Source organism: Pleuronectes platessa, chromosome 6 (assembly GCF_947347685.1).
Source record: "Pleuronectes platessa chromosome 6, fPlePla1.1, whole genome shotgun sequence".
NCBI classification, from domain to species: Eukaryota; Metazoa; Chordata; class Actinopteri; order Pleuronectiformes; family Pleuronectidae; genus Pleuronectes; species Pleuronectes platessa.
The window spans coordinates 2712028-2724306 of NC_070631.1; the positions used below are offsets into that span (position 1 = coordinate 2712028).

The 12279-nt window shown below is 44.8% G+C and overlaps 1 protein-coding gene across 1 annotated transcript; it reads right to left on the bottom strand.

The window, feature by feature from the left end:
* Positions 1 to 1572: 1572 nt before the first annotated feature.
* On the bottom strand, positions 1573 to 11186 carry camk1gb (calcium/calmodulin-dependent protein kinase IGb). Its single transcript, XM_053424900.1, has 12 exons — positions 11057 to 11186; positions 9563 to 9668; positions 5943 to 6068; positions 5790 to 5864; positions 5565 to 5703; positions 4021 to 4144; positions 3858 to 3933; positions 3254 to 3366; positions 3073 to 3151; positions 2321 to 2408; positions 1720 to 2057; positions 1573 to 1630 (listed from the first exon to the last, which is right to left on the bottom strand). The coding sequence occupies exons 1-12, from the start codon at positions 11184 to 11186 to the stop codon at positions 1573 to 1575; spliced, it is 1452 nt and encodes a 483-aa protein (XP_053280875.1).
* Positions 11187 to 12279: the final 1093 nt, after the last annotated feature.

Below are 12279 nucleotides of genomic sequence, written 5' to 3' on the forward strand. Positions count from 1 at the left end.
AATAAAATGCAGAAATAAAGTGGAAATAATAAAATGGAAGCGAAAGTTCTGCATAAACTTTATTGTTGAGCGCACAGGAATCCACTTCTCACTAGATGGATCGATACAAAGCTACACGGCTGCAGAGTCTGAATGAAGCACGTACAGGAAGTGAGCGTCTGGTACAGGAAGTGAACATCTGGTACAGGAAGTGAGCGTCTGGTACAGGAAGTGAGCGTCTGGTACAGGAAGTGAACGTCTGGTACAGGAAGTGAGCGTCTGGTACAAGAAGTGAACGTCTGGTACAGGAAGTGAGCGTCTGGTACAGGAAGTGAGCGTCTGGTACAGGAAGTGAGCGTCTGGTACAGGAAGTGAACGTCTGGTACAGGAAGTGAACGTCTGGTACAGGAAGTGAGCGTCTGGTACAGGAAGTGAACGTCTGGTACAGGAAGTGAGCGTCTGGTACAGGAAGTGAACGTCTGGTACAGGAAGTGAGCGTCTGGTACAGGAAGTGAGCGTCTGGTACAGAGACGCACATCAGCAGGTTCTGTGTTCTATCAGGTGGACGGAAGTCAAACGGGACTCGTTAACATTTCGTCAGTTTGAACATCGATCATCTCTTTATATTCTTTTATCAGTTCGTTGGCTTTTGATCGTAACTTTCTATTTTTAAACACAAAAGAAAAAAACTTAAAAAAAGTAAAACACAGCACATCTTTACAACAGTGGATTATTATCTGAAGAAGTAATCATGCATTATGTTTGTTTTAAATATTCTACTTCCAGGAGCCGGTCGGCTTCCGGGTCGAAGCTTAGAACACGATGAAGCCCGGTGGGAAAAAAATCCGTCGTGAATCTTCTTTTTCAGACGACACGTATTTCACGATTCTACAAAAGCTGGACGACAAAGTGCTGCTGGCGATTTAAAATCAACCTGATCTGGAGTCAGGGTTTTAGAAATCAGTCTGTGAGACATCTGAGGTCAGCGACTGCTTCAGGGTCAGCGGGACGGACGTCCAAGAGGAGCAGCTCGTCTCGTCCCCGTCTACGAGGGTCAGTCCTCTGAATACTGCTGAACTGAAGCCTACCCTGTCAATCAAAGAGTGTGTGTGTGTGTGTGTGTGTGTGTGTACGTGTGTGTGGTTGTGTGTCGGGAAGCTTCATTGGCACTCATTCCGAAAAAGGAAATGTCCCTCAGCCCGTGTGGAACTCGCAGACCTGCCCGGGTCCGGCAGAGGAACCTCTTGCTCGCAGTACCGGGTGGGGGGGGGAGCTGCCAACGCAAAACAGCTGCATGCTGGGTAAGCACGGCAACACTGACCTGCAGGGGGCAGCAAACACACCCGGAGTGAGAGAGTGTTCGGTAACAAGCTGGAACAGAACGCTAACAGGGATCTCACGTTTCCTTTAGTAGCTAACTTGTGTTTTCAGCCCTGATTGTTTGTTTGTTTGTTTTTAAGCGAGTATACATAAAAACATGGTGGAAGGATGTGGTGTGCATCTATATTTTTATGTGTAATTCATAGATTAGTATTAAAATACTTGCCCCTACCGAGTAAAATGCTTTTTTTCCGCGTAAACTCCACGCAGCCTTCACATGACCGAGCACACTCCGGTCTGCACCGTCTTTCCACTTCGGTTCGGACAGAATCTGAAAAGCAAAGCAGAGAGTTGGTGTCACCGATCCGTCCCCCCCCTCGGTCACATGGTCAGAACTGGGCCGCTGCAGCCGGGACGAACCCGTTGAGGTTGGCGGGCTCCGAGTGGTACACGTGCTTCCCCTGCTCGGATATGGCCGGAGCGTGGTGGGCGGGGCCCTGGCTCTGAGTGGTCTTCAGGGTCTGGTAGTGGCTCTTGGGTTCGATGAGGCTCGCGGGCAGAGGGATGAGACTCGTCCCCTGGGCCCCCCCACTGGCCTCTGGGTCCAGCTTGTCCGGGTCGAGACGCTTGTGGACGGTCGGGGAGGACAAGTCGACGACCTTGATGTCGGGGATGCTGGGACGTCTCACCAGCTGCTCGGAGTGGGCCTGCTGCAGCTTCTTCATGTGGTTGATGGCCACGGCCGCGTTGAAGGCTTGCTGTGGACGGAGACATGGAGACATGGAGACATGGAGACGTGAGACGACTTCCTCAACCTGAAGACCTCACATTGTTAACTCCGGAACACTGAAGTGGACTTTCAGCCCTCGATCTTCACTCAATGGCCTTGATTACAGAACAATATCTTATTAAACCGTCCTTAATCAGGAAGGATTAAGGACGGCTCACGATTAATCTGCTATAAACTGCAGCTGCTAAATGAGTTTACCACATCGAGGTCAAGAAATCAAGGAGGACCGACCTTCCACTTGGACTTGGCGAAGTTCTTCTGGATCTGAACGCTGACTGAATAGTAGATGTCCTGGCTGCGAGCCGTCTTTCCGATGATCCTGGAGAAAGAGAGGAAGGAGCAGGACGTTAGATTTAATCCTGAGATGGAACTTGTTCCCTCATGTTTTATCACCTGGAGTCAAAGTGTCAATAAACTATAATAAATCTAAGGAGCATGATCTACATGGTTAAAGCAAAGCTCTCTAATTATTCAAGATTCAAGGTTTTTATAACTTCAAAGAAATGAAAAGCGTCTATGGAAACTTTTACTGTGAAAATGCATCAAACAGGAAGTAACTGCTCAAGATAAATAACTGTACCATGGGAATTAATCAATTATTTATATTTATTTCTGGCGCATTACACTGATTTTAGATTCTCTTCATTGGCTGCCAGTAAATAGATTTTTAGATTTTATTTGCACCGTACTCATCATTCCACAGTGCTCCCATTTTTCTCCTGGTTCGGTTCTTACTGTCTTTTTTAATAATTTTATAATATCATAATCTGATCTTGTTTTAACTCTTTTCTCAAACGTAACATTTTATTTCTTTACCTGTGTAACTGTGAGAACTTTAAATCTCTTTTTAACTGTTTCCCTTTGTTTGCCTTCAATTGTTGTCATTGTGATCTTGTAAAGTCTAGAAACAGTTACTGTGTTTTGATATGAATAAAGTTTATTATCATTATAATGACTATAATCCTGGAGGCTGTGACACTCACCAGGGATGCCTGAGGGCCTGGTCCGTGCTGAAGCGCATGCTGGGATTCTTCTGCATCATGTTGCGGATGAAGTCTTTAGCTGCAGAGAGAGAGATGATGGAGTTTAGAACAGAGAGTGTGTGTCTGTGTGTCTGTGGCGACACACAACAACACAAAAAGTCTCAACCTTCTGCAGCTTTACCAGATTCCGAGATGTCGTCCCAGAAGGGCGAGTCGAACTCGTACTGAGCCTTCATGATCTTAGAGAAGAGTCGCGTCTCGCTCTCTTCGTAGAAAGGAGGATATCCACAGAGTCTGCAGGGATGAGATCAGCAGTTTATTAATACAGGGACATATCAAATATTCTACAATAAGTTGTGTGTAGCAGTGTGTGTAACAGTGTGTGTCAGTCACAGCCTCATTATTCTGTGTGCAGGTTGTGTCAGGATCAACTTTGGAGTAAATACTCACTTGATGTCCCAAATTAAAATGGATACACTTGTTTTCTTTATCTATCTTCTTCCTATCTTTATTTTTTATTATTATTATCATAATTACTAATATGAGGAGGGCTGGGAAACTATTTTTTTTTACGTGTGTTCTATTGTTCTTTGTCTGTTTTATCTCTTAATATATAGATGTGTAAATGTGTGTGTCTTTTTTAGTATTTTCATAATAGCACCTTTGTCTTTTTATATACTGTATATGTTTATATGTATATATTTATCAACAACAATTTGTATTTATGTCTATTTAGAATAGGGAAATGAGATCTGACATGTAAAGTAACAGTGGTTTAAACTTACAGGATGTAGGTGATGACTCCGATGGACCAGCAGTCCACAGCCTTACTGTACGGCTTCTGTGCCAGAACCTCTGGAGCTGAAACCGACAGTTATGAATATTACATCCTGTCCAAACTGATCTTCTCTGACCCACCAGCACTCGTCACTCACGAGAGCTCCTCACCTACGTATCCCGGAGTTCCACAGGCGGTGGACATGATGTCGTTGTCCACCATCTTCGAGAGGCCGAAGTCGCTGATCATGACCTTGGAGTTCTCCTCCGGGCTGTAGAAGAGGATGTTCTCCGGCTGCAGGGGAACAAACACAGAGCAGAGCCGTTCACCTGCTGCTCCTCATGAGGAACATCTCATCCTCATGAGGAACATCTCATCCTCAATGAAGAACATCTCATCCTCATGAGGAACATCTCATCCTCATGAGGAACATCTCATCTCCTGAGACACGTTCTCATTCACTTTGGATGAAAAGTGTCAAATCCATCAAAGAAGCTTCTTCTGCGATTCAAGATAAATGTTTATGGGCGAATTAATAACCATAAACTTACGGGGATAGTTCCAGATTTATTGTGATTTCTCTTGCCAAGAGTTAGACAAGAAGATTAGCTGAACTCGTTTATGGTAAATTTGAAACTATAGCCAGAAAAAACAGTTTCTTGGCTCAGTGCAAAGGAAACAGAATCCAGACAGTCACAGCTCCAGACCGATAAATAATCCCTGTTGAACTTCAGTTGAACCTCGTGTTTGTACAGATTATCTTCATCTTCTGATCCTCAGTGTTTGTGCAGATCATTGTGATGCCCCAGGGGAGCTGACCTATGACCTTTCGGATAAATAATGACATCACTACATTAGTTTATCCAACTATTTGCGCATTCATTCTTGGATTAGGGCGAAAAGCATGTACTTTGTAAAGTCACAGTGACCTTTGACCTTTGACCACCAAAACCTCAGCAGTTCATCTTTAGGATGAAGTGAAACATTTGTGTATGATTTGAATAAATCCCCTGGAGGTGTCTCTGAGATATCTCGATGACAGCAGTGGGACAGACGGACGCCCTGACACCAGAACGCCTGAGGACACGACTGCTCTCAGCAGAGACGCAAAACAAACAAGATGTGACGTCACTGCTCAGACACACACGGGCCGGCAGGTGTGTTGTGTTACCGGTGGACATGTCGACCTGTTTCCAGTCACTTGTGCTCAGATAAACAACCTGAATCCTCAGATACGAGTTCTGGTGCAACTCTCAGCAAGAGAGAGTTTCAAACTGTTTCTTTAAGAATACAAATTAGAAAAGTGTGAGATAGAAGAGATCACGTGACCCTCAAATTATATATAAAGAGGTAAAAATATATTTTTAAATAGATCAAGTAAACCTGAAATGTATATACCAGAGTTTCCATGGTCACAAATTTAATAATCTAAATCTGGGGCCTTAAAAGGTCTTAAATATGTTAATATGTTAAGTACTAAGTCTTAAATGTGTTAAGTAGGTCTTAATCATATCAAGTTCATGACTCTTTATATTCCTTCATTGATATTGGATTCATACTCATTAATTATGGTCTTTAAAAGTCTGAAATGTAACTTGTTGAAACCTGGAGAAACATATATCTATCCTGAAAAATGCTTGTGATCAATTTAACCAACCAACAGTTCAGCTCCTCCAGTATAAACATTCCTATTTGCATGATTCCAGGTTTGTACCTTGAGGTCCCGGTGCACCACGGCGTTCTGGTGCAGGTAGCTGACGGCCTGCAGCACCTGCTGGATGACCCGGCTGGCGTCCTTCTCCGAGTACACCCCCCGGTCCAGGATACGGTCGAAGAGCTCACCGCCTGAAACGCTGGAACCAACAAACACCTGCTGTTACAATCTGTCTTTCTTAAAAATCCTTTAGTTAACGTGATCTTTAACATCTGGAGAACTCACAGCTCCATGATGAGATAGAAGTGAGTCTGACTCTCGTAGAAATCCTCCATCCCCACCACGTTGTCATGTTTGATTCTGTTTGAGGAAACGAGACTTTGAGTAAGAAGCAGATCGGACGAGAGAGAGAATAAGAAACGAGAGATGAAGCTTCACCTTCTCAACACGGCGATCTCGTTCTCCAGATTCAGGTCCTGCTTCTGGTTCTTCTTCACACACTTCATGGCAAACATCTTCCCCGTCTTCTTCTCCTTCACCATGTAGACCTCGGAGAAGGCTCCTCTGTTCATCAACACACAGACACACACTCCATCAGGACAAGGTGACACTTTGAAAACACACCGGGCCTCTGGATGGGTCGACTCTCAGCTTCACTTCTACATTTCATATGACAAATGAACCAATGAAACATCTGGATCTGCACAAAAATCACAAAATGCTCAAATAAAAAAAGTCCTGAGTCAACTCAAAACCTCAAACTGTCATTTATACACCTTGTGTTTGGTGTAGATTTAAACAAACCAGATATAAAACGGATCTGTGAAAACAGACAAGAGGAAATAAAGGTGTTTGATGTCTCAAACTTTATAATGTTCAAATAAACATATTTTAACTGGAGCCCCCGGTGGCTCACAACATGAACTGAGGCTCAGTCCTCAGCAGATCTGACTCCAGCTGCAGTTCCCTCTCCTCCTTTCACAGGCTGTCCAATCAATAAAGGTTTAAATTATACTTAAACAATAAAACATCAACAATGAAATGCTCTTTTTCCGATCTGTGCGATTTTATTGATTTATTAGGATTTTGCCTAATTGCATCGCACAGAAATGGAAACTTCCTGGAAATGTTTCATAAGTAAAAACGAACACAACAAAAATCTGGGGCTCAATTAAGACGTAATGAAGATCTCTGAGGTTTAACTGTTCACATGTCAGTGACTTATCACTGTGCTGCCCCGTGTGTGCATGCCTTCCTCAGAGCTGTCTGGGAATAGTTGTCCTAGCGGGAGGATTAGACGTCTTATCCCTGATGTAACGGACACGCCGGGCGGCTGAGGGCTGGGGGGGGTGGAGGGGGTGGTGGGGGGGGGGGGGGGGGGGGTGGAGGTCAGAGACGGAGCGTGTGCAGCAGCAGCAGTGATCCTCGGGAACAACAAGCTCTCACAGGACAGATTGTGTTGTCATCTTTACTGGGATGAGAGAATGAACACGAGCAGCCTTGTGTCTCATCTATTTTAAACCCCGATGTGAACTATAACTGCTTCCTGTTAGATTTCCCTTGTAGCCAATTGACTGAGTCACATGATGAGGATGTTGTTGTCGCTGCCCGTCACACAAACAATGAAACGCTGCTTCACATCCCGTCTCTCAGCTGATTGGTCCTCGGCTGACGAAGCTCATTGTGGCTCTCGGGGGAAATTTATCAATCAGGCTCCAAAACACAAAGCAATCAGCCGATCCGACGGCCCTGGGGTGAACTCGAGTGCTCGATGTGCTTCTCAGATTAAAAATGTGCAAAGTGTTGACTGAAGGGAAAGGTCTCCGGGTCTCATGAGACATTCAGGGGCTCGGAGGCTGCGTCCTGTTGCTAGGAAGACATCAGGATGTTGTCTTCTCTGTGTGTGATGAGGACCAATGGGAAAAGCTGTTTCTGTCCCACGCTCCCTCCAGACTCTGTGATGACTGAAGACAGGAAGAGGGAAGAAACCAGTGAAACGGCTCAGTGCTGTGGGTCGTGACTGTGGAGTCCTTCGAGAGGAGACGAGAGGACATCAGACTGAGGCAGGAAGACGTCTTCAGTCCTTCAGGAAACCATCTTACATGTCGGGTTGATCCGGATCAGGAGGCTCCTTCTTTAACATCGCCTGTCGGGGCGTTTGTCAACATTGTCCTTGATTCTTCAAAGAATAATTCATGCATCTTGATGAAATAAATGTTTAGGGGACTGATATGAATGTGTTGCAACTTCAAGCAATAAACAATAACATCTGAGTGGCTTTCTCTGACTTGCGAACTAAGAGATTTGATTTTGAAAACGTCAAAAAGACGACTTTACTAATGAAAAAACAAATAAAAGCTCGACATATTTTTTAATTCAACAATTAGCTAAATAATCACAGCATCTAACAAAGTAAACAACAAATTTGTCCCCCACTGTCTCTCCACTACACCAAAGGTGCACGTGACATGTGACCCAACGTCACCAATCACCATGATCATAATTAAAATGATTTAAAAAATACAATAACAATATCAGACCACAACAGATCTAATGATTTCTAAGCAGTTTGTTGCAGATCCAGATGAAAATGTGGATCTAGTGCATTTCAATGTGACTTCCTGAGGAGCCTCAGTGTTTGATTGGACGTCGAGGTTCTTTGCTGCAGACGAGACGTTATTAACTGGTTCTGTATTCTGCAGCGGATGTTTTCCTCCTCCTCCTCCTCCTCCTCCTCCTCCGCCCTCAGCTCGCACTGTTTTGCCCAACAACACACAGCTGATGTCACAGCACTGGATCCGCTCACACCTTTATTTACCAGCCGCCTCTGATCCACCGGCCTCAAGCTGCAGGACCTGCTGCTGATTAACGCTGAGCCCACACAAACCAGGCCAGCACAGGGGAGTGTGTGTGTGTGTGTGTGTGTGTTTGTGTGTGTGTGTGTGTGTGTGTGTGTGTGTGTGGTATACAGACATGTGTTCCAAAATATGCACACATTAGTTCATAAGGGCTGTAAAGACCAGACATAATAAGATGAGATAAATATAGTGTAAACAGAATATAAACAGTGTGACTGGATTAGCAAATTAGCCAATGAACTGCTCTTTCTTAATTCACTGATTCATTAATTTGTCTATTATACAAAGAGAAGCAGCAAATCCATACAAGTGAAAAGTTAGAACCATAACTTTCAGTTTAATCTTAAAAATTAAATAGATTAAGACTCAGATCATGAAAGAAGTACTTAACGGATTATCTTTCTCAGCAGATTTGTAATTTATTTATATTTATTAGTGAGTAGAATTCACAAAGATCTTTCTTATTTTGTGAATGAACTCCTGAACTGACTGCACAGCCTGGTGCCATCGGGGGGGGGGGGGGGGGGGGGGGGGGGTCATCTTGTTGTCTAAGACTTCGGTAAAGAAGGATTCCTCGTGTCAATCCTATCAAAGCAGTAATCTGTCCCGAAACTCAAACAGCACGTTGAGAGCCTGGATCCTCCGACCAGGCCGAGTGTGAGGAGAACTCGTGTTCTCTCCTTTACTGGAAACATATCAATCACAAGTTCTGTCGTGAAAATACTTCAAATTAAACTGGTCTCTGAACTATAAAGTTTTTATTTGAGGTTTTATCAATATGCAGCAATAAAACATGTAACAAGGAACTGGTCCAAACCTGTTTTACCTTCAATCAACAACTGGAAGGCAGATGTGAACAGTGTGGTAGAAATGGAAAGAATCATTTATAGAATCTGAATATGGATTAAATATAGAATTAATATAGAATTCAGCCCTGAAGAGTAACGTCAGTGTTTATCTGATGTCTAAATATGCAACATGTATGATATGTTGGACATGTATGTGTGCAACTGTAAACATATGTGCACAATCACATTTTAAGAATAAAGTATCACAAATAAAAGTGTTTACAGAGCTCGTTCAATGGCTAAAGGAAAAACATTAAATTCTCCTGTTGATTCAATAAACCTCAGCTCGTTAAACGTTATGATTTCTGGATCATAATCATCATCATCTTGAATCTGAGTGAGATTTACTTACGTGCCCAACTCGTCCATGATGTCAAACACGTCCTGGATGTTCTCGGTGTTCTTCTTCCACACGTAGTCGCCCTCCTGGCGCCCCATGTCTGCTGGCGGGGGGGCTTCTTTCACACGCGAGGAGACAGAGAAAAAGGCACAAGAATGATTCTCTATGAAAATCCTGCAGATTAATATCCAGACGTCCTCTTCCTCGGGGACAGAACGTCCTCTGGGATTACAGACGAGTCGTGAGACAGCAGGCGTCTCCAGGAGGACGCAGCAGATCTTTGTTGGAGCTCTAATCTGATCTGGAACCTGACTCACGGGGGGGGGGGGGGGGACGGCAGCGTCAGGCTCTGAACACACTGGATGACACTGCTGGGCATGAATAAGGGGGGGGGGGGGGGAGCAAGAAGAATCTGTGCATTGGAATTTCTCTGCACTGCCTGGTCCAAAATGTTACAGATTAAAAGTTCAGCAATATTAATAACACAGAGTTCTGATGTGAGGTTAAATAATGAACCTGTGCTGTTTGAGGATAAGAGAACTTATCTAATGACTGATCCCAGAGCAGCAGGTACACAGGAGGATTAGGAGCACTTTAAACAAACAGGTTATCCTCTTCAGTTTCCTGCCTTCTTTTCTCTTATATAATGGATTAGTGGCTCTCTTCACATGGAGGCCTGACCTGGTCACGGCTCTCGCTGCTGGAGGAGGAGGAGGAGGAGCAGGAGGAGGAGGAGGAGGAGAAGCAGGGACTCGAACCTGCAACAGGTCGCAGGGGAGGGAAACCTGAACAGCCAGAGAACTGAGGCACTTGTTGAGCATTAAAGCAAAAGCCAATAAATCTGTGGATAACAGAGGGAGGTAGAAGCTCTAGTTGTGCAGCTCCTGCATGGATCCACATGTCAAACAGGACATCTACATATTAATGCCTGATTCTAGATCAGTCTACCCACACAGTGATGAGCTCTGATGCTCTCACATCATCACATGCGTTGGAGAAGAGGATCAACCACATTCTCATGGAGATTAAAGCACAAACAACATGGTGCACGTCACTGATCCCGATTTCAATGCAGAGACTTTTAGGCGTCACATGAACAGTAACACCTCCTGCTCTCCCCCCCTTGTAGCTGCAGGTTAATGCACAGAGGACAACAAGTCTAATAACAACACCTCTCGTGCCACAAGTCGGCTGCAGCATCAGATCTCACTCTGCGGCAAAAAACAGTCGGCTGGTCAGAGACTCAGACTCAGACTGGAACCACTGAGCCAGCGTCACTGAACACAGGGAATCACAAGGTTCCCCTCAGAATACAAATGAAGCTGCTCTGCTGCTCAGCAGGAACAAAAGAAAAACTCAAATCCTCAAAAGATGCAACTCTGCAAACGGTTCTAGTTCCTCCAGATACAGGTGGTTCCCCTGATGGAGCAGATGCTGCTTCACTGGTGGGATGGGATGGGATGTGCTGGGATGTGATGGGGTGGAATGGGATGTGATGGGACTCACCTGGACTCTGTGCACTGCTGCAGGAGCTCGGCTGCTCTGACTCTCCTGCGCAAAGCTCGCCCTGGTCTGCACGGATTACTGCGTCTGGGACCCGACTAACACCTGTCGTCAGGTCGGAGATAACATCCATGGAGAGAAGAGGCGGGGGGGGGGGGGGGGGGGCTCTCACAGGTGCTCCCTGAGAGGATCCACCTCAGGCTGCTGCTGCATCGCTCCTCTCTGCACGCGCTGCAGGTTCATCAGGAGAAAGTGAAGTGTGGGTCCTGCTCCTCCAGCGAAACAATAACATCCACGAGCCAGTGCGTGCACGTGTACGCGCACAGTAGATTGGGCGCGCTCCTCAGCACAGATAGAAGCACATTGACTTTTAATTTGGCTCTGCACCAAACTGCACACACTCTGAAAATCACAATATTAAACAAAGTGAATCAATAAAGAAAAGCTGCTGTGTTCCTCCAGGTCCAGAGGCGGATCTATGATGTTTCTATGTCAGGGGCCACGATTTACACAGAGGGGCCAATTGTTTGTCCATGATTCCTGATTCAGTCAGTTTACTGTTAGCTGTATACATGTGAGCAAAGCCACACATCATTAGATATATCTTCAAAAAGCTTGGGGAAATAATTCCTCACAAATTGTCATAATTATTGATTTATTAATTTGTTTATTGACAGGTCACAGGCCCTTCAGGGGCCAATAATGCTTCAAGTTGGGACTGTGCCCCCCCGGCTTAGCCCTTGGATACGCCCCTGCTGGGGTCCTCCACAAAACTAAAGGGAAATCGATTCAGTTGTTTTTGAGTAATACTGCAAACTAACAATCAAATGCAGGTGTAACGTATTTAATAATGAAGCACTGAAAGTAAGTATATGTACAACATTGCAACCTCAAATTTCTATGCTTTTATATTGGTACATTTGTATATTTCCATGTATGTATATTTGTACACTGTGTTGTTTTTATTTATTCTCAACCTGGAAACCCAAACGTTTGTTCTGAAAAAAACATATTTTTATGCACATCAGTCATACACTGGCTTCTGACAGCAAACGATTGAGGGTTCAGTATCTTGCCCAAGGGCACTGAGGAAGACAGTGGAGTGGAGGAGCTGGAGATCGAACCACCGACCTTCTGGTTAGTGGTCACACACACTGATGTGTCCAACACTGCAGCGTGGTCCTGTATAAACCTGCAGCAGTGAGCACTGTGGTCTTCAGAGGGGA